Below are 23,076 nucleotides of genomic sequence, written 5' to 3' on the forward strand. Positions count from 1 at the left end.
TGAAAAGGAGTCATCCAAACTTACAATGTATGATCGAAGTACTTTACAGACCATTTTATAAAAACTTTTGTGTGAAGTTTCTCAGGCTTTGTATCTATATCGAGTTTAGATGCCAATACTTATAGTTGTCACACCATGAATAAGCTACAGTAGTTCTGATTGGTGGTTATTGTTTTACCAAGGTTCATAAAGAATTCTGAATGATAAATTCAAAGACTTTTCCCAAACTTTCAAAGCCCACAAACAGAGATTTCCAAGACATATTTTTGCTAACATTTTGTATACAAGTTATGTTATATGAGAAAACAATGAATACAAAATACTACAATTTTGTTTAATGATGAAATGACACTGAACGGGTCATCAAAAAACAACAAAAACAGGAAAACTTGACTACATCCGAATCAAACAACCTTGGACAATTTTATTTTTGATTATGGAAACTTTCCGAAAGAAATTAAAATGTTTGGGTTTATTTCAATTTTCAAAGACTTTTAAAGACCTTAGGGTCATCTGCTCGATTTTCCCAAACTTTCAAGGCCTTGAAAATGCTAACTCATTTTTCCCAAACTGTCAAAGACCATATGAACCCTGTTTACTCTGGACTTGAACAGACAATAACCACCAATGAGAACTGAGTGTAAAACATTTCACTGCATGACACACCAGAAGTGATGCCCTGATATCTTATGAAAATTACCCTTAAGGTATGGAACTTGTGGCATAAAAGCAAAAACTATGGAAAAATGATTGCCCAAAAATTTGTTCATCCATGTTTGATTTGGATCTGGGTTTCCTATTAGAAGTAGCAAAATTGGTCAGGGAACCAGACTATTTTTATAGCAGCACATCTTTACTCTGCACCTATTTGTTCAAGTGAAGTGTCTACATGATCAAAGATCATAGATTTTTTTTTTTTAAAATATCATCCATCAAGCGATGCATCTTTATGACAAAAGGGAAAATAAGCCTCTTTAAAAGTGTTAACAATGAACACAGGAAAAATAGAAAAAGAATTTTCAGATTCTAGTGAATAAAAGCTGGGAGGGACACAATGTTTATTGGACATCACATGCCAATACGAGTATGACTCGTGGCGGGAAATATGATTGCCGTCGTGTGATATGGAAATAGTATTTCCAGGAATTACATCAAATTGAGAGATGGCAACAAGCCATTGAGCTGCACAGGGTTTGGAACTTAAATTTGTGCACTGTACTAGAGGTAAATAAAGTCTACACATACTTTTATAAACTTTTCAGTTGAACATACTGTTTATCAACACTGCTTGATCCGAATAACAAACTTTTAATTATGTTTTCCAGGTTTACAACTGCAGTTCATGATATTTTGTTACACCTTACTAAAAACTGATCAAACTTACAGACAGAAAAAAATACAACTGCCTTTTTGAGACGGACTCGTCAGGGTTGGCAGGTCTGAAGTAGGCAAGATAAGAAGAAACAGCAAAACTTTGCATAAAAGTAGTTATAAAGAACAGATCGTGAATGTCTGCTTTATGTTGATATCTAACATCAGTGGTCGAGCATAGTGATGGGATAATATACTTGGCAAGCAACTGGCAAGTGTGAGGAGTAGATTTCAAGCTACACAACTTAGTCACTATATGTTTGCTAATTTTTCGAGTGTTGTGAAATTTTTGGGCTACTGACATAAATGCATGTGCCCATTACAACGGCCTCGGGCAAATTTTCAATGTAAGAGATAAAAAGGCAAAATGTAACAATTATTCATGACTGTTGAAGATCAAAATAAAACATACCATTTACAAGTTATGCCTGCTCCAAACTCAAACAACCGCAATTAGAGTAATTCAGAGGTTTCTTGCAAAAGTTCACAAAACACCAGTTCTCTGGTGTTCAAGTTTCTTATGAACTGACCAACTACATTTCCATTAACTATGTATGTGAGCCATTCCCAACTCTACACTTTTTCAAAACTTTTTTTTCTCAAAATCTCAAGATGACACATTTTGCAAGCATGCTTCTTTCTTTTCATTTATATCAGTTTCAGTTACATGAAGATTCATAAGACAAAGAGGAACTTTACAACGATTGTGTGTTAATATATGGAATGAATATTTTACAAAGATCACTGCACAATGGGAGCAGAGAGTTTTTTAAAAACCGGATTGGAGATAATATAAAAAAAAATGGACTACACTGATAAATTTCTATCATCATGGGAAAAGTGGAATTCTGCTTTAAGACATAGAAAAATTAGGTCTACTATATGCCGCCTATTCATACTGAATGGGCACTTCTGAAGCCATGCCATTTTAAGAGAGAGAAGAGTACATACATATTCTTATATTCTTTGGGACCTGAATGCCAACATCGAAGTGAGGGGTGGGTAACATAAGGCTCCCTTAAACTTTATACAGAGGAGATAATATAATGGCTCCCCTTGACTTTGTTGAGACAAGATAACATAATGGCTCCCCTACACTTTATACAGGGCAGATAATATAATGGCTCCCCTTAACTTTATAAGATTGAGACAAAAAGGATGCAAACTGAATTCCAAAATGCCTGGAATGCAGTGCGTGAGACACAATAATTTATACAATTACTATTAGCATTAAAATATTCAGGTGTCCAGTGTTGATTTCTGTTTTAAAGCACTTGCCAAGAATATGGAATGTATGTGGCTTTAAAAAAAAAGAAAACTTGTCTGAAATTAAAATATTCATGTATTTCTGAGATTTGTAACAATGTCTTCAAACTAAAACAGTATCACGATGAAACATTTGAACATGATTTTTATTTTAAATGTATTGTCCTTTATAAACCTAAGCTCTGTTTGCATCAAAAGGACAGGGATTGAAATGTTACAGCATGCATCATAATACAAGTAACAACACAGCATAGAAATCTCTTGCTATGCATGTTCAGCTATATATTAAAAAGCATTATACATAACATGGCAAACCAGCTTTTCCACATATCCAAATGACTGGATACCTCATCTCTCTCTGAGGTCCATCAAAAAAGCATTAAAAAAAATTTGCATGGTTAGTTTTTGTCTCAAAATAAAACTTGTTCCACTGTGACTGATGATGAACAATACTGATTGTTATATTTCGACATGTACAATTCATATCAAACTTTAAACAGCTCAGGCATCTATCAAATTTCATAACATACCAAAAAGTTCTCAACTAATATTGAGAAATCATACATAGAACAAAAGAGATGGAACATGAAAAAAATGCATTAAAGAAAGAGATGTAGCTTAAGCTTGGTTTCAAGCAATCAGAGAAGACTTTCTTTGACACAGCTTTTGATTGGCTGAGGTTACAAGTTAAATCTTAAACATTATTTCTATAATCTCCAGGCCATCTTCAGATACCAAAACATTAAAGAGAATAGACATAAATACTACCATAAGTTATACAACTATTCCTGATGCGATTAACATATTTCTAAGACTGAAAGAAAACCTCAATATCTAGCATGAAAAAAAGTATTCTCTTATCAGCTTTCAAGCCTATTGTTTACCCAAAATAAGCAAGAAATTACGTTTGCAGAATATTTCTTACTCAGCACATGATACACGTATGGACAAGTAATGCATGTCAAGTATGAACAAAAAAAACCCAATGCAAATGTCCTCATTAAGTATACGACCCGCATGAATCATTAAAGATGGAAGTACTGAATTATCGACAAATATTCTCTCATCATTTAGGACTAATTAATACAAATATTGTTCTTCCAGAAAAATATATGTAAAAATTCAACTGTTACAGGAGTATGCAACATAAGTCATAACTCCCTTCAACAATTCCATAGTTTTCAGAGTATACATCAACATTTTTCCTTTGTACTAATTGTTTCACCATTATACATAAATATTTGTCACCATATCCATTTTGTTGTAGACACAAGACAAGAATGACTATCTTACATAAACTACCTAACAATTAAATTTTCAGTCATCCTATTTTATACAGCATGCATGCAACTCTGAAAACAAAACAAAGAAATCTAATATTTAATTTCTACATTTAAAGTGGCAGTTCATTCTTCACTGTCGCTCATCTCAAGTCCTTTTGATAACTGTACACCTCAAAGATGTAATAGGAAGAACTATGAGGTGCTGTCCAATCTCTCACTGCAGAAGTCTTAACTTTGCTTAACAAACTCTTCTCCTTTCTTGATATTGGCTTTCAATTCTGCCATGGCTTCGCTGACCAATTTCACTTCATATTCAATCAATTTTCCAATGCCCAGGTTCTTTTCAATTCCATTTTTCTGTTGAAAAAGATGAAGTCATTATGCACCAATGAGTAAAACCATTTTTGCCTAAAATTGGAGGTAAAAAGAATATATTGGGATCCAAGTGAAGTGTATCCTTGACAAAAACAAAGACTGCTCAATAATACTTAAAGTTTATATTTTACATTTGCTTGTCACAATAATTGTTACTTACCCTCATGGTTTGCATTCTGACTAGGTAAATGGTTATGGTTTTGTTGAAAGCAGTCAAGCATAATACAAGCATATTCAGACATATTGCAACTATAATGCCAAGAGCATGCGATACCTCACCAACAGTTTCCAAGTGAAGAAAACCACATTTCCACTCCAAAAGCGATGTCCCTTTATCAAAGATTGTGAAAGTGAGATAAAAGATCTTTGTCTTGTTGAAATGTGCATGCCACACATCAAGATTGTATAGTGATTTACATATAACATACATGAACAGTGTAACAATCAGCTGTACTGTTACAAAGTGTGTTACAAACACACATTCCAGAGGTTAAATACAATATGACAAGCAAATATAAATCAGGATATTTGACATAGTTCTTGTTGTCCATACTTGAAATAGTTCTTATCTTGTTGTCTATGTGTGGTACTAACACCCTTCCAATAAACAAATATGTAGACTGTATGTGATTTAGGAAGAGTAGCAATAACTTGTCATTATGGATAGACTGACACCAGACTACAGGCCATTTCATAATTTCTTCTGGTCCATAACCACTTAGGCTAACAATTATATTACTTGCTTTCAACAATACTTAAACAGGTCTCAATATGTGTCATTCAATGACCTTTCTGCTGAAAAGGCAATAAGTTGTAGAGTGATACAAGTTAAAGTTTGAAGTCCACTTCTATTCCTGATTTTTATCAGTCTTAGCTCCAACTGCAAAATACTGACAATTGATTTTTATGCTAAGATGCAAAAGAATGCATTCTTCAAAGTACAGTAGATAAACTTCAGACATGGCACATTGAAAATGGCACGTCTTATAAAAGTGATACAACCAATATTTAATTAACTGCCATTAAAATAAGCAATGTAATTGTTTCTAGTTTACAAAACTTCAAAAAAAAAAGAGTCCCAAATATATATGTTCAGTTTTTAAAAAATTACCTATTAAAAACATGTGGTAAAGTTTAAAGGTTACTCTTCTATATCAGTAACCAATACAGTTTGAATAAATGACAACTGTGCATGTACAGACATGTCCATTTACTGGGATGTTTCAAAATGTCTTTACAATGCTTTGGACTGTTTTAGTGATGGTTTAGAAAATACAAAAATTAAACTGCCAGTTCTGGTGGCAGTTGATTATTTTACATTAAATATTTGTAACTATGCACAATTTTAATAATGTAATAGAAGTACTCAGTTTCAGTTTTAATTAATTACAACATAACAGTTTCTGCTGTACTTATTTGATATCACAAGGCACAAATAATGGTGAAATTACCAAAACAGGTACATACACTTTGAACACCCTGCTCCAGTCAGTGAGACCACATGTCAATTTGTTTTGTTGGCTGTTCATGCAATGTGTCATCATTTCTGAACTTAAAAATATATTCTGCTATGCCAAGTGAGCAAAAAATGGATATTGTAAAATTATATTTGCTAATACGTTCAAGCACAATTCTAATGTAATGGATCAGTTGACAATTTTATATGTACACTGAATGTATATTTCTTATAATTGCAAATATTACCTAAAATATCTAACAACTAATGCACAGATTCTTTTTCTATGACTGGAGCAGAGCAATACCTACACCCCAAAGTTAAGGTGTGCCATTTAAAAAATCTAAAGAAGAGGTCAGGCCTGTTTATCACTCGGCCAGGTAGTTGACATGTGCAGCTTTGAACATAAATTTGCACATGTACTGAAAATGTAGCTGGGAAAGAAAAGCACTGAGAATATAGTAGCTACTTTTGTCAATTAATGGTATCATTTATCTTTCCTAGACATGTTCTCTTTCTTAGTACAACAGACAAGTAAATGGTACAATCAGCATTCTCCTCTTGATATCCACCTGTCACTAGGGACTAATTTGCACTTTAAAAAACTGTGCAGAGCGCTACTCTTAAAATATATACCCAAGGTATTACAAGATCTGTACAGACAGTATGGATCCCAGCATGTGTCCTTATCTTGCTGGGGATCCATCCAGGAAATCACAACTTGGAAACCACATCACAATCACCACTCAAGGTAACTGCAGTGGTACAGTGGTTCAGGCATTGCAGTCATGCCTTGATCGCTAAGGGTTCTGTTAACACCACATGATCACCCTAGAGCCTCATTCATGTGTGAGGCATGTTGTTCACAACTGAATTCAAGATATTTATCATACAAGCTAACATATCAGGTCTGATTGCAATCTTAGGTTTAAATCAGAAATACAGCCCTAATATGTTCACAGCTCAGCCATAAGAGATGCAAAATCACCTCACTGATATGCATATGTGAGGCCCATAACTGAACTTGGATGAGGTTTGAATGATACAAACACACCAAAATCTGCCTAAATCTTATCAGAAATAAAAACTTGAAAGTGTTCACAAGCAAGTCTTTACGGATGATAATTGTCAGGGTCAGATAGTGGTCCTAATTCTACTAAGGCTACACAGTAACCCTAATTAGGGGGTCATGCTCTAACTTATTCTGAAAACCTAGGAAATGTGTCAAATGGAAAACTTACTCCAAGCAAAATGGGTGTAGCGAAGTATTTGGCCTCAGTTTCCTCTGACTTGACATAAGCACACTCTACTTTCCCTTCAAAACCAGCCATAGCCTCCAACAAACTGGCAGTGAACTTGGATGCTGCATATGCCATTGAAAGTGTTGCTGAGCCCTGCAGTAATAATGAACATAATAAAAAGCAGAATTTGACCTGAAAAAATATTCAAGTTAACAATACATTAAAGGATTGATCAGCTTCTCTAATGCAGATTGGAATATCAGCACTATCTTGGCCTCGTTGACTTGTTGCCCTGGATCTATTCTATTTCTGAATAATGGTTAACCATCCAAGACCAGTGGCTTCAGTAAAAAAAAAAAAAAAAAAAAAAAAAAAAACCACACTTCATACCAGCATCTGAGCAATTAGTTTAAAAATTAGTATCACTGATTGTGGTTTTATAAAAAAATGACCATTTTTTGGTGGTAAATGTGTGGATTGTAGAAGTAGTCCTTATGTTTTGATGAAATATAATTGTTTTTGTATTCCTTGTTCATAGAAAGAGTAAATCCTGTGAAAATTGATACTCTAGGAATAGTCTTCTTTTCATCTTCAATTTTGCTGCCATTTTTTCACCTAACTAATCGGACCGTTTCATTATATATATTTTTATTCCAGTTCAAAATGTTATCCCATGAAAATAATTTCCTCCCTGTATGCTACTTTTAAAATTAATGCACGTTCTGCCCCCTCACCACCACCACCACCACCACCAAAGATTGCATCTTCTCTTTTATACATTTTATACCAATGACCACTGACAATGTATACTCACTTGGTGTCCATGCAAATCAGTACAAAATTTCTGTCATCCAATGAATCTGATGGTCTTGAAATTTTATGGCTTTTTTTATATGCCCTAAGGGAACTATAGTGGGAACTTTCTTGCTCCAAAGAAGACGAAGAGTCCCTCAAAGTGATTGACGTTCCACTGGCCAAAAGGAATCTCCAGAAATCCAAGATCATTTATATTTTTAAATATATGATATTAGTGAGTGACAAGATTTGCAAGACGACCACAACAGAGGCCATATTGGATACAAGACTGCCACCATTCTGATTAGCATAAACAAAACATCACAAGTTGTTTGGTGAAAACTCCAATTCTGACATGATCAGGAGTAGTGATAACAGCATTGTTTACATTCAAGGCCAACTAGACACCACAATAAGTCTTTTGGTAAAACCTCATCAATATGACTTTTTGTTTACAATTAGTTACAAGATTTTAATGATGGCTCCTGTGGTGGCCATACTGTATGTCCGATTGGAACCAGTCTGATTTAGGACCAACTAAAAATCACAAGTTTTTTGGTGAAAACAATGTGAATATGACCAACCATCCAGGTGCAGAGATTAGGCCAAATAAACCCCCAAAATGAGTAGTTCCAGTAACGGGAGGTACAATTTAATTTTTTAAATATTTTTTTATCTAGCTTGTGTTTACACATCATATTTTCCAATATAAACTCAATATGGGCTATAAAGAAATGGTTCAGCCTTTATGTTAGAAATACTATTCAATCAGAATTAAATATTTAATAACACTTGTGCTTGATGTGACTGTTTGCAGATAGCTTATGTGTGTGAAAAACTTGTCTATTTACACACAAAGGACAATAAGAATTAGTTTTTGCATGCACTGCATAGAAATGAAATAAAAGTATTTTTCTACAAATTATTGCTGATAAAACACATGCCATCCATGAAACAAGGAATGCATACATACCAGTTAGACACTATCATTTTATCTTACGGTGGTGACAGAGATTTTTCTCTCTTTACCTCTGGAGACTATTTGTTAAAAATAATATAATGCATTATTGTTCCTTTTTCAACAAATCTGACAAGGGACAGTCCAACAGATGGACAATTGACCATCACACAAGTTCGTCTGGTCTATGACCAGTACAACCAAACAAAAAGAGTCAATGGCACAAGTGCACAGACTAAAATAAGCACAGCGAACCTAGGTGGTATTTTATATTTCATTATGTCACCTGGTAAGGACTTAACAGACATTTAATGAATTCATAACATTAAGTTCTTACTGTAATTCAGTAGTAATAGCATTTATACAGTAATTTTTTTCTCAAATCAAATAATAAAACAATTACAGACTTCTGTTTGGATGAAGTTTTATGAACCAGCATCCTTACTGTTACTACACACTGGTGATATGGTTTACTGTTTATAAACTTTTATTCACCTCAAATAAGGTCTATATTTGTATTCCATCATGGGATAAAAACCAAACAACAACAAAGAGTTTACAATTTCTGCTTCTTCTCCTGTCTCTTTATAAGTTATACTCACAGCTCCTGCTTTGGCCTCCACCACCTCTGTGCCAGCATTTTGTATTCTCTTTGTTAACCTCTCACGTTCTTCCTGAAAACATATATAGATTATACACTAGGTAATTAATAATAATCACACGCTAATCAAGGCTGGATAAATTCCTGAATGGCAGCCAGACTGGATTGTCCTAGGGTGACCATTTCCATATATGATAAAAAGTTTGTAGTAGCGCTTTACTGCACCCATGCACAATAGTGTATACATGGTGCCAACTAAAGATCGATGTTTTATGATATAAAACCCAAACCACATAAATATCAACTCTGCATCACTCTGTATTTGTTAGATACAGTGATTGATACATAAAACACCTATCAATTGACAGCGACGAACAACAGCTTATAATTGTGTATAAAGTTTTTATTGGTTAAGTAGAAATGATTTGCACAATAATCCAAGAAAGATAAACTTTTCCAACTAATTAAAACATGAAGTAAGCAACAAAAAATAAAAAATGGGTAAATATCAATTCTGTAAAATGTGTATGAAACAAAAGATCAAGGTAAGACATATATACTCATTAAATAAGGTTACATTTTTTTACATTAACTGCATACCCTTAGATACTCCCAAGTTTTTCTTGGATGGTACATCCTCCTACAGTTTCTTCAATCAGTTATTGCAAAAATACTTCCGTCACACAGACTAGAATTAACATGCTCAGATATACCGTCCCATTTTAATACCTATTCATCTTTTTTACATCTCCCGTTGATCGGGAAGCTTTATTTTGCACCATTACCATCTTACCGTTTTTAATTTCAACCATTTGTTCTTTTATATCGCTGGTCGATATAGAACCTTTTATAAGTTTTAAAAGATTATACAAGTAACACTTCGTTTGGCGCTAAATAGCCTAAAAGTGCTGATGCGCCGTTAAAAAACAAACAATCAATCATTAACATGCTCAGCTCAAGATGAGGAAACACACACCAGTCACAATTATCTTTCATGAGGCATGCAGAAGTCGAGCATGTCCAATACTACCTCCTCTAATTTATTATATACAAGGCGCACCAATACTCAATAGTGGGTTGGATGTTGTTCAGTTTGTATATTTTGACAAATATGATCAAAAGGCTGGTCTTTACAATATTTAAAGTCAGTATATAAAATCTTCCTTCAGAAATGGATGACTACAGGGCAGCTTTTGCTGCTTTAACTGCCCTGCCATTGCATTTTATGCCAATGACGAAGTAGCCAACAATACAGACTATTTTGACCAAATTTTATTTGAAGACATTAAGGGGCTGTCAGATTTAAGATTCTTTAAGGCTTTCATAGCGGTAAAGGAATCCAAACAGATATTGAAAAAATTTCAATAGAGTTCAAATCATCGCGTATGGTTGTAATTCTGCAGTAAAACTTGTGGTAAATTTTTTGAAATAATAATTGACTCAAGACGGTGCCATGGCAACCTGCCAACCCTGATAAGTCCGTCTCAGTAAGGCAGTTGATTTTTTTCCGTAAGACTGACCAGTTTTCAGTAAGGTGTAATAAAATATCAATAACTGCTATTGTAAAGATGGAAAATGTAATTAAAAGTTTGATGCATTGAAACATTATGTTCAACTGAAAAGTTTGTAAAGTATGCATAGACTTTATTTACCACTAGTACAGTTGCAAAAACTCTAGTTCAAAACCCTATGAAGCTCATTGACTTGTTATCTCTCATCTTGACAATTCTTTTCCATTTCACATGAAAATGGCAATCATATCTCCCACCATGAGTCATACTCAAATTGGCATGTTATGTCCAATAAATGTAATTGTGTCCTATCCAGCTTTTATTCACAAGAATCTGAACATTCCTTTTTATTCTTCTGTGCTTATTATTCTTCTATGTCGATTATTAACACTTTTCTAGAAGCTTATTTTCCCTTTCATCTTAAACATGCATCTCTTTCTGGACGCCATTTTTAAAAACTCTATAATCAACAGTCTGATCATGCAGATGCTTAGCATGAACAAATATGTGCAGTTTAAAGCGACTGGGGGTGCTGCTGTAAAGTTTGCCTGGTTCCCTGACTAATTTCACTAATTCTAAAATGAAACCCAGACACAAATAAAACAGGGATGAACCAATTATCCGGATTTTGCAGCATCAATCATTCTTCCGTAGTTTTTGCTAGCATGACATAAGTCTGTGTTTTAAGGGTAATTTTCATAAGACTTAAGGCAAAATTGTAAGAGTATGCAGATCTGCCATGGGTGTTGCAACAACAGCTCCAACACTGTCTCCATAGAACCATATGTAAACAGGGACAAATTGATACGACTGAATTTGCTCTAAAAAAAGAAAGGATCTGTTGAAGAGTGTTTATTTTTGGAGGCTGCAATTGTCATGATGGTTATCTGGGAATACAAAATCTGGCGATTATTTCCTACATCGATTTTTGCCGTTTCTTTGTCTTTCAGTGAAAACTCACTGCCAATATGACTATAGAGGATACGAGGAGAAGCAATAACAAGATTTTCATGATGGCAACCATGGCAGCTGTAATGAATATCAGATAGACACCAGCTTAATTTGCGGCCAACTAGAAATCGCAAGTCTTGAAATGAAAATTGTCGTGTCAATATGACTATCAATTTTGAGGTAGGTGACAAGATCTTGATCACCGTAACTGATGTTAGATTAGCACAACTTTCATTTCACTTTGTGAAAATATGACTATCCCATTCTGGATGAGTAGCATTAGGATTTTCAAGATGGCAGCCATACTGGATGTCTCAGCAGTTCCATTTTTATTTAGAAACGACTAAATATGGGATAAATGTGCACGCAATGCTTCATGTAAATCCTTCAGATTGTTTTTTTTCTTCAGTGGGTTTAACCAACTTGTGCTAATAGCATGGATTAATGTCAACTCTCTTGGTTGATGACACGACAAAGAAAAAAAACCCTGCAAATGTGAAGATATACATTTGTGGGAGTAAAAACAAACTTTAACTGTACCAGATCCTGTGATACTTCATACCAACACACTTTATGCTGAGTCACAGCATTTCTAGTGCAACATGTAACAAGTTTTAGCATTGTTATTTGACCTCTGTATTTAATTATATCAGTCTGTATCCAGTGGTTGGGCATACCTGAGGGAAAGAGACCTGAATGGTGGTCTGAGAGATAACTGGAACAATAGTCACTCCACTGTGTCCACCAATAACAGGCACAGTAACTTTACTGACATCTAGCTTCTGAAAAATATAAAACAAATGAGCAATGTAAATTTACATGAAAACTTGACAACATTTTTAACATGATGTTAACAATTAATAGTGGTATTAACTTTTAATTTTGTGTCTCCTCTGAGCTCCCAGTATTAACATTGTGGTAACACTTTTGATAGAAAATTTAACAGCTCTGAAAATAATCTTCCATAGACTTAACAAGGTAATAACACCTGGCCTATGGTTTACACTGGGATGCAATTCAGACAAAAGACCGCCATTCTGTCCAAGATGACTTTGCGATCCTCAAGGCTTTGTATTAACAGCATGGTAATTTATACTTTTGTCACCATACAAAAAAATAAGGAATGGCGGAATGCACAAACTGAAAGGATGTAAAGCAGGTTCTGGAAATTATGGTGGCTTGTGTCCGATTCTTTTTAACCACTGACCAGTGATATATGTATGCAGTGCTAACAAGTTGAACCTTATATTTTTCTTGTTTGTTCGTATAAATTGTAGAAAATTGATTTTTACCCCATAAAACATATGAATAGAATAATGAGAATACACCAATGCAAGCGCTAGGTGCTCAGTAATGGCAGAGGTGGTTTAAAATGCTGCTGAAATTCTGCAACTGAGCATGCAATATGCTGATCATCAGTCCAAGCTTAGGATCTTGTCAAAAGTTTCTTCTCAACCAGACTAAAACTAAGCATCAATAGTATCGGCTTACCATATGTTCTAGATGTTATGCATTGGTTCAAGTATGGATTAACCACAGGGAATTCTACCTTAAGATGTGGTGAACTGATACGCTTTAAACATCACAGTTCAAAAAGGACAGAAATTCCGATAAAAATATACATATCTGGACTTTCTTGGATCAGTAGAAAAAGACATGGCCATAGGATGATGATAAAAAGAGGTTGTTTTATTCAGCATACAATCATTCAAGCGCCTAATTCAAAGGCACTGTCTCACAATTGCCTCATTCATAACACAAAACAAAGGCACTGTCTCACAATTGCCCCATTCATAACACAAAACAAAGGCAGTGTCTCACAATTGCCCCATTCATAACACAAAACAAAGGCAGTGTCTCACAATTGCTCCATTCATAACACAAAACAAAGGCAGTGTCTCACAACTGCCCCATTCATAACACAAAATAAAGGCAGTGTCTCACAATTGCCCCATTCATAACACAAAACAAAGGCAGTGTCTCACAACTGCCCCATTCATAACACAAAACAAAGGCACTATATCATAACTGCCCCATTCATAACACAAAACAAAGGCACCGTCTCACAATTGCCCCATTCATAACACAAAGCAAAGGCAGTGTCTCACAATTGCCCCATTCATAACACAAAACAAAGGCACTGTCTCACAATTGCCCCATTCATAACACAAAACAAAGGCACTATATCACAACTGCCCCATTCATAACACAAAACAAAGGCACTGTCTCACAAATGCCCCATTCATAACACAAAACAAAAGGCACTATATCATAACTGCCCCATTCATAACACAAAACAAAGGCACTGTCTCACAATTGCCCCATTCATAACACAAAACAAAGGCAGTGTCTCACAATTGCCCTATTCATAACACAAAACAAAGGCACTATATCATAACTGTCCCATTCACAACACGAACAACAAAAGAACATAATACTTTCACCTGACAGGTTATTGCTAGTAAATGAAACATACCCCTCTCACTCATCAAGACCCCCGATTATCTGAGCATTTACAAAGCCGAGTGCATAACCAGTTATTCATTATGTCAGAGTGACAAGACCTAGGTGATTTCCGTCCAGATGAAACCATTGCACAATGGCAGCTTTCTTCACAGAAATACGGCACATGACATACAATCTGATGGCCATGGCAACGTTCATTTAAGGTTGATCAATCTTCCAAGTATCCTCTGACCTTTCCCACAAGATTTTAGAATAACAACAAGTGTCAAAATATATAACATGGGGTGGGGAAAGGTTGGAGGAAACCTGACTCTTTGCCAAGTGAACTGTTAATTTTTGAACCAATGACTGTTTATGGGTTGTTTTTCCATCTGTTTCATTGAAATACCTTAAATCCCAATTTTTTTTTAATTTGGGTGTTTGATATTTTTTATGTTATGCTGAGAACCTTGCGACTTGAACTTTGAAATAACTACAGCAATGAGAGTCAATGAGCACCCACCAATAAAGACATGAACATGTGATTTTGAAATTTACAATGGTAAGCTTAGTATAATATTTATGTGACTGAATAAGCAATAAATTACTCATAATTTTAATTTTTCATTCATTTTGTATGTTTTACTGCCTTTTGTTTTGTTAATGCAACAGTGAAAATATTTGCATGTCAGACTTAGCTTCTGGACCCATCTTTGGCTTATGCAGATCCAGGACATTTGGGATCCTACTACTCCTGGAGTCAAAAACAAATTTCAGGCGCTCATGAAAAGTCATCTTTATGCAATTTGCTTGACATGTTTAAGGTTGATGTACCATTTTCTGTTATCTCCTTTACGTGCCTTCACTCACCCACTGAAATGTTATTGCCAGGTAATAATTTTGTGAATCTCATTTACAATATTTTACGGCAAACTCTTCAAGACACTCAAAACATTTAACTGAAATGAACATATGTATGCCCAAGTATATATAATTTTGTATCTATGGGAATAAAAGATTAAAATGAAATTACCGGGATTAAGAACCTACTAAATAAGTTTCCATGTACATGTCAGATATTGCAAAGTTTGTGGTATTTTAATGAAATGATGCTTAGATTCCAATCCCAATGCAACGCATCATCCACACATATAAAAATAAATAAACTTCCTAGATAAAACAGGTCTGTGCAGCAGATGCCAACCCCAAAGTGAACAGAATGCCAGCTTTCAGAAATTGGAATCAGAACATAAAAGTAGAAATACTTCAAATCTGTATCCAACAATTTATTTTAAGCATTAAATATTGTGGTTTTTGGTTGAGATAAACGTCGTACAATTGTCTTTTCCACCATGTGCCATGCTGCTATATATAAAGAATGCAAAGGCAGGGGATTTATCCAGTGCTGATGCACTGCATATTCATTCTGAATGTCTACATTTATTTCATCTAGGTACAAACATGGTTAGTCCTTTCAGTTAACATTTTACTGGAATTCTCTCAGGCGAATCAGATTGATGACGTGATTTTGGATTTGCCAACAACTAACTTCTTTCATTGAACAAGTTCTCAGGAATACTTTTATAAAGGAATACATTCAGACATTATAAGCATATCTGTGATTGAGACATAACTGTCATCAAATTGCAGTTCAACCCACAAAATTATATCTGACCCAAAATATCAGAGTCTGACAGAAGTGATTATAAATGATGTATTTTGAGGTTAAGACATAGCTGCCAACCCTCACAAATTTGGCATGAATTTCGCGACTTTTTAAGTGATTCACGCCACAAGCCAAAAATTCATGAATTCTTCAATTCTCAATTATTTTAAATAACCAATTTCCCGTTAAGCGCTAGTCTTGATATTCACAGTGGCCGAAATGGTCCAGTACTGCTGGTCTTGGTATTAGTAGAACTACAGCCGAGTAGTACAGCTGGCCCGGTAGCAAGCATTTTAGCCTATTTTAATCTATATGTAGAAGAGTAGTTTTCCAAATGCTTTCGAGAGAAACTGGGGCTTAACCGTAATTTTGCTCCGCGCATGCGTCACCAACACTTATTTGAGTTACCGTTCAGCATCGCATGCAAGATCTTGAAAATGTCTTCACCACCAAGGAAAAAGAAATGTATTGCTCACAAAGTGAAGTTTAATTTGGAATATATAAAAAATTGTCTGTGCATTCTGCCATTAAACATTGATATACATCATGCTTTTTGCGCAGGGTGCCACAAATTTTAGTATCGGTGATGGTCGCAGAGACGATGTGAGGAAGTACATTGGTTGCAAAAAACATACAGAAGTTGGGAAAATTAAGAATTCACAGATTTCAGCTCTGGAATATTTTAAGCCATCAGCGGAAGACATGCAAGCTACCAACGATGAAGCATTATTTGTGAGTTTTCTTGTTAAACACAATCTACCTTTATCAGCTGGAGACCATGCTAAACATTTGTTCTGACAAAAATAAGACGGACCTTAAGGCCTCCTTAGCTGCTGAAAATTTGTCAGCAATTTTATTCATCAAGATCATCCAGCATGCAAGAAGTCTGAACTATTTCGGAAACAAATTTACGATCAAGCAGTTAAGGAAGATCAAGTCTGCCACAGTATCATGTCTTGATAAATAACCACAAGAACTGAAGTTTATGAATACTATAATAAATAGAAATGCAGATATATTTCTGCATATATGTAGTGTTAGTTTTATATTGCGATCTTGACATAGTGTAGTATTGACGGTCAGAGTGGATGGAGTTATTGTCATGGTATTTTTCACTAATTCATGTCCAAATTCATGACTTTTTATCCCTATTTTCACTAACTGTAAGCCTGGAAGGTTGGCAGCTATGTTAATACTGGAATTAAAGCTGGAAATGTTAGCATCTCTCAGTACAAAAATTAACCTTAGCCTCTGCTATGAAGGTGTTAGCTCTAACTGTATCCAACGTAGTGACTCCAAATATTCTCTTTGGATCATAAACACCTTTCTTCTTGAATACTTCTGATGCGATAGGAACAGTAGAGTTAACCTGCAAGAAAAATAAACAGATGTTATTTATTAAGATAAAATTAAAATTAATGTGACTAACAAATGGATTTATGTTGTAGCTATATAAAATGTATTATCTGTACTGGTGTAATTCATAATAGATGTTATAAAAAAGTTAATGCAAATATCAGTTAGAAAATTTTATTCACAATATACATGTGGGTAAATGGACTATAAAGTCGATTAATTAATGATAGACAGGAAAATCAGGACTCTTAAAGAGTTTAAGTAGAGGTATGACACCTTGAAACTGGTAATTTTACCAATGACATGGAAATGGAATGCAGAGCAAATAAAGAATCAATGTAAGCAGACTGCAGAATGAAAGCAAATAAGGGCCCAGGTACAAAATGCAGAAGAATTACAAAAGAACTGGAAAAAATGTAAACGTAACATTTTTTCATTTTGTCACATGTTTTTGTAGTAGGTGGCCCACCTGATAGAGCACAGTATCCTCACTTCCACAAATTAAGTTTCCAACTCAATCACAAATTAATAAAACAATCCACCATTTCTAACAATTTGATCTATTTCTAATTATTTACTTGTCACGAAAAAGACTGAACAATTTTCCACTCAAAAAACCATGTCACAAATTTTCACTCTTGATCACAGAGAAGTTTCACGTCTAAAATGACAAACTTACAATGGAAAAAATTTCTTGTGCACAAAACAATGACATCCCCCTTCTGACCTCTTTTACTGACCTGCATATTCTGCCAATCATTCAATACTGACTGATTGCTAATACTGACCTATATGATCAAGAAACATAAATATCAAACAATTACCTTCTCTAAGTGTTCAAATATTAAAGCCCCTTTGCAAATCTTGTTTAAAACCCTAAAGTCCTTCAAAAGTTAATGAGTGGAAATTGGACAGCCAAATTTCAGTTCAAACAGAAAGCACAACTCCATAACATTTTGTAAAACAAAAGTTTAAAATGGTACCTTACCCAGTTCTCTACATCAAATAACTTGACTTTAACCCCAAAAATGTGACCAAAAATATTCCAATCAAATGGCTGCATTTGCAAGCATATTTGAGAAGAGTTTTTCAAAAGTCCTTGAGAGGGGACTTAAGTGAAAGGACAAGTCAAATATGAGCGATAATTAAATGATAATGCAAATTGGCAAATTACAAACTCAACTTGCTACATGCATCTGGGTAGAAATCATCTGTATTCAGATTTTGATTAGGGTGAAATCTGTTATTATTCTCTGCAATTACGAAGTGCTCTATAATAATGGAATTATTACAGTGAATTCAAACAAGGACTTCTTGAATTGTATTATTGTGACTCATAAAAAGAACTGGCACATCACTGTAATTCAGGCAATTGGTACATTACTACACCAAAGACTGCAGGCTACTACAGGCACATCAACACCTTCAGCATTGGAAATTATTTGAAATACCACAAATTTATTCAGACCTTCATTTATTAGGACATGTTAAGAATGTGTGGATTATTTGGATTTTAATTTGCAATACCATAAGTTACTTTACATTTTATTTCTATGTTATAGGAAAATAAATCATTTGTTGATTTTTTCAAAACTTGATGGTTTTTGCTATTTGCTATTATTTTAAGACCACAGAGTGGTAATACTGTAAAGAACAGCAAGTACATGTACTTTCTGATTAGTTGTTGACATGTGACAGGCTTCAAAGTAACAAGGCTGAAAAAGTGACAAACAAAAAAACCTTTGTACTGAAACTCATTACATTAATCACATTAAAAGCCACTGACAGAGTACAGCTGTCAATACTGTAAAGACAAATTCTGTCCATTTAAACATTTTCACACTCTTATGAAGTATAGGTACATGTAGTTGATAAACTGGGATGCATGTTGCTGCTAGACAATTTGCTGTTAAGGTGTTGGGGATGTAAGAGAAAACTAAATTGTAGGTTCGTTTATGTGCATCCCTAACAAGACCAATAATAAGCAACACTACAAATGCAAGTCTATCCCTGTAAAGGTATGAAATTGACACATGATGTGGTCAAATTTAATATGACAGTGTAATGAGCAAAAGCAAAAAAAAAAAAACAAAAACCATTGTGGGGTGGTATAAAATCCAAGAGAGATTCAGTAAAATCTGGGATGGAGTGCTAATACTCTGTGCTGGAATTCACAGGTTACTGTGATAACATGATCCCTTGCACGTGAGGATGTTAACTGTATTGAGTGGACAAACTTAAAGCCACAATGTGCGTATGTAGATATTCTTCAAATATTTAATAGCTGCTGAGTGAAAATGGGACTTGTGATGGTGACATTACAAAAGGGGCAGAGGGACATGAGTAACACAATAGATCCTGTGACTGGGATAAAAACAACAGATCAAGTAAACCTTGCTGAAACCTATTTTACTTACAGGATTAGTGATGATGCAAATCATTGCCTTTGGACAAACTTCAGCACATGCACTACAGAGATCTCGGACAATGGAAGCATTTGTATTGAAAAGGTCATCTCTCGTCATCCCTGTTAAATGTAAGATGTAAATAAGATATACAAGTAGTTCAGTTCATACAATCTTTAAACAATTCTGACATGAATCTGCAGACAGCATTACCGACTCCACATTCTGCTCAAATGTAAATTCAAACGTTCCAATGCTTCAACTTTCAAAATTTGTCAGAGTCTTCATGGATTTAATTTAAGAACTATCAAAAATTCATGAAACAATCTTTACAAAAGGACTTTATGAACAATCCAGGTGAGCATAAATATATCAGTATCACTAAGGCTCAATGATTTTAGTTCGGTTTCAGGGCAAGAATTTTTTAAAATCTTTTTCTGAGTTGATTTTTTCTCTCAGAATTTTCTGTATATTCAGAAAATGAAAGTCAAAAACTTGCATACCAAATCTGAGTGAAAATAAGTGTAACCTTTAAAGTATTCACAAGCTTGGTTAAACAGGATGCATTATTATGCATGGACATTGCTCACAACCGAGCTGATCTGTTTAAATAAATTAAGCTTACTTTCCAAATCTGATATAAACCGGGTTCAAACTGAAGCATCTAGTGTTCACAAACTAGTGATGATGGACAGACATCAGAAGCAGAACAAGTAAAAAGTCAGGTGACCTAATGACAATAGAAAAATTCAGAATTAAGTCGTTGTTTGAGTGTGAGGATTGTTTGTAATCATTGGGCAAATATCTACCAGGAAATGAATTATGAACAGTCACTTTCACCTGGCTTTCTAGGAACACCTGCAGGAATAAGGACAACCTCTGCTCCATGTAAAGACTCTTTCAATTGAGAAGGTCCCATGAAACCTCTGACTTTTGCTTTTGTCTCAATGTGACTTAGGTCAGCTGCCACTCCTGGGGTATGAGCAATATCATATAGAGAAAGCTCTGTAATAAGAGGAGAGGTCTTCAGTAACAGCGAAAGTGGTTGGCCAATACCCCCACTAGCACCCAGGACAGCAACCTTGAAGTTTTGCTGGAAAGAGAAATTGAAATTCTTGATAATACAGTCAGCAATGCTAATTTTCTGGTGTGATCAAACCAGAATTTCTAGGGATACTTGAGATAAAGCTAAAACTGTTAAGAGTGAAAACATTCCTTGTTCAAAATGAGAAAAGACAGATAACTAATATGAATATTGAACTTTACACAATTTTTCACACAAAAATACTCGTTTCCTTTACCATTGCATGTAAAACATTTTTAATGAAATAATTGTGCACAAAAAATGAAGCCCCATCTTTTGAGGATTCAACAATATGTTGTCTGAATTTACTTATCACATTAGACAACACTGCAGAAAATACTATATTATGGATTGATTGTAATTTGGGACATTTTAAATAATGCTAATTTTGAAAACACCAATTCTAATGCAGCGTGACCCTGCCATAGCATGCTGTCATAACACAAATTCAGATACAACACAATCATGGTGTGACTCATGAAATTTCGTATACATGTATTTTCCTTGTGCACAGAAAAAAATCTTTTTTAAAAGTATGAAAAGTATCATTTTTGGTAAGATCATTCATTAATTCTGCAGAGTCGCACATGGCATGAATCCTTAATTTTCACATATATGTATTTTTCTTGTACAACTATAGGCATGTGGTACTGGAAACAACTATACTGAATTGCTTTGTAACAATCACATACATATCAAATGTGGACTACCAATTTTTTTTATATACGTGTTATTTTTTTCTAATGGGATGTGAGTTATACATTAAGTTTATAATGCGATCTATACTTGAATACATATATTTATTATATGCATGGACAGTACTTAACAGATCATGGCCTGTCCTACACAAATGTCAGTTGTCAATATACAAATGTTTTTTAGACTACTTTGTCTTCATTTAAAAGCATGATCTTTTGCTTTGAGCCAAAAATGCTTCAAAAGAGGTTGCCTTGTTATGTTATACAATAAAAGTGGTGAAACAAAATGTTTTTCAATTTCTTAAATAAAATAATAAAGTTTTTTAAGTATGTCATATGTATTTTAATCACCTTATCTACATATCTGTACAGGATTGTTTTTTTTAAATTTTTTCCTGCAATATTCTGACATTTCTTACTACACTGGTAGAATGTCACAGGCCGATATTCAAAGATACTGTTTTAAACATACATTTTACAATTTCTGCATTCACTTCTAATAATTTTGGCATCTTTGCAATAATCTGGCAAGAAGAAGTTTTGCCTCAATATTCCAGTCCAGCATGGACCCTGTAACAATTTTTAAACAAGGTTACCTTGCTATATTGGTCATAGTAATGTCTCTCCCAAAGTCAGTAACGGGCACAAGTCTATTTAAAAAATTGTGATTGGGAATTTGTACACCCAAAATTGGGGAAATTGTAAAGATTTTGGCATTGTAAATGATGCTAAAATTGTCAGCCATCCTCCCCGAAAAATCACCAAAACGGGCAATTTGTATGTTTATGCTGCAACAATCAATCTATATTGGCAATTCATTGCTCTCTGATGAATGTCTCAATACCTTTCACTGCTGATGATTGTTTACACTCATTGTATTCTCTTTTTATAAAACATAAGCAGTTTTCTATGAAAATTGTTCGGCTGAGGCTTTTAATGCTTTGTGCGTGTATTTCGTGACAAAGTTCAAAGTCAAGTGCTTAATCTGCGACCAAAACTTTCAAAAAATTATGCAAAGTATGAACGCTTGTATAGAATGAGTTGTTTCCCCTGCCAAGGTGTCCTCTGGCTAACCTTTAGACTATGGCCTTTTTCGATTTCAAGTTGGCACCTAATTGTATGCAAAGTTCCGCTGCATGAGCAAGATTGAAACAAAATATATATTTCGCAGTTGTAACAAGTTTGGAATTCAAATGCGTCTCCACCAAAATGTGCAAGCAAACTATGTACGAAGCCGGTCATGGACGTTAAGTTTTGCACGTCCGCGGGCTCAGAAAAAGTATGCAGTGTCCACATGGAAAATTCAGCGTAAATTATGTTTCCACAAAATTATTTCAAAGTACAAACACTGAAACTACCTGCTGGGTGGAAGAAAAGGATCTTTTGCAGCAGAGAACGACATGACGAGATAATCTTGAGAACATTTTCACACCACCGAAATACTCTCAACTGTCCCTATAGCTCAGAAGGAAGTCAAATAATGACTGCGCATGGAAAATAATGGCAAGCAATAATTTCCTACGCCTATGGCAACGTAGGACCTATTTTTTTTTCGGGGGGGGGGAGCGTACACAAAGTCATATTGTAGAAATAAATCAAAATTTATTACCAAGA

General features: G+C 34.6%; 1 protein-coding gene across 1 annotated transcript; it reads right to left on the reverse strand.

The window, feature by feature from the left end:
• Positions 1–2,690: 2,690 nt before the first annotated feature.
• On the reverse strand, positions 2,691–22,977 carry LOC149775139 (malate dehydrogenase, mitochondrial-like). The gene is made up of 8 exons (XM_089943318.1): positions 22,821–22,977; positions 20,521–20,773; positions 19,693–19,802; positions 17,163–17,288; positions 12,486–12,590; positions 9,348–9,419; positions 6,993–7,145; positions 2,691–4,277 (listed from the first exon to the last, which is right to left on the reverse strand). Exons 1-8 carry the CDS (start codon positions 22,884–22,886, stop codon positions 4,149–4,151), a joined length of 1,014 nt encoding a protein of 337 aa, XP_089799444.1. The 5' UTR covers positions 22,887–22,977; the 3' UTR covers positions 2,691–4,148.
• Positions 22,978–23,076: the final 99 nt, after the last annotated feature.

This window comes from Sinohyriopsis cumingii, chromosome 19 (genome assembly GCF_028554795.1).
Source record: "Sinohyriopsis cumingii isolate HCF-2022 chromosome 19, ASM2855479v2, whole genome shotgun sequence".
In the NCBI taxonomy this organism is placed as follows: Eukaryota; Metazoa; Mollusca; class Bivalvia; order Unionida; family Unionidae; genus Sinohyriopsis; species Sinohyriopsis cumingii.

Coding starts and splice junctions, on each gene's coding strand:
- LOC149775139 (XM_089943318.1), bottom strand. CDS start 22,886: ATGTTCTCAAGATTATCTCGTCATGTCGTTCTCTGCTGCAAAAGATCC. Junction 17,289..19,692: donor TTTGCATCATCACTAATCCT/GTAAGTAAAATA, acceptor TTTTTCTTGCAG/GTTAACTCTACTGTTCCTAT. Junction 4,278..6,992: donor CTACACCCATTTTGCTTGGA/GTAAGTTTTCCA, acceptor CTTTTTCAACAG/AAAAATGGAATTGAAAAGAA.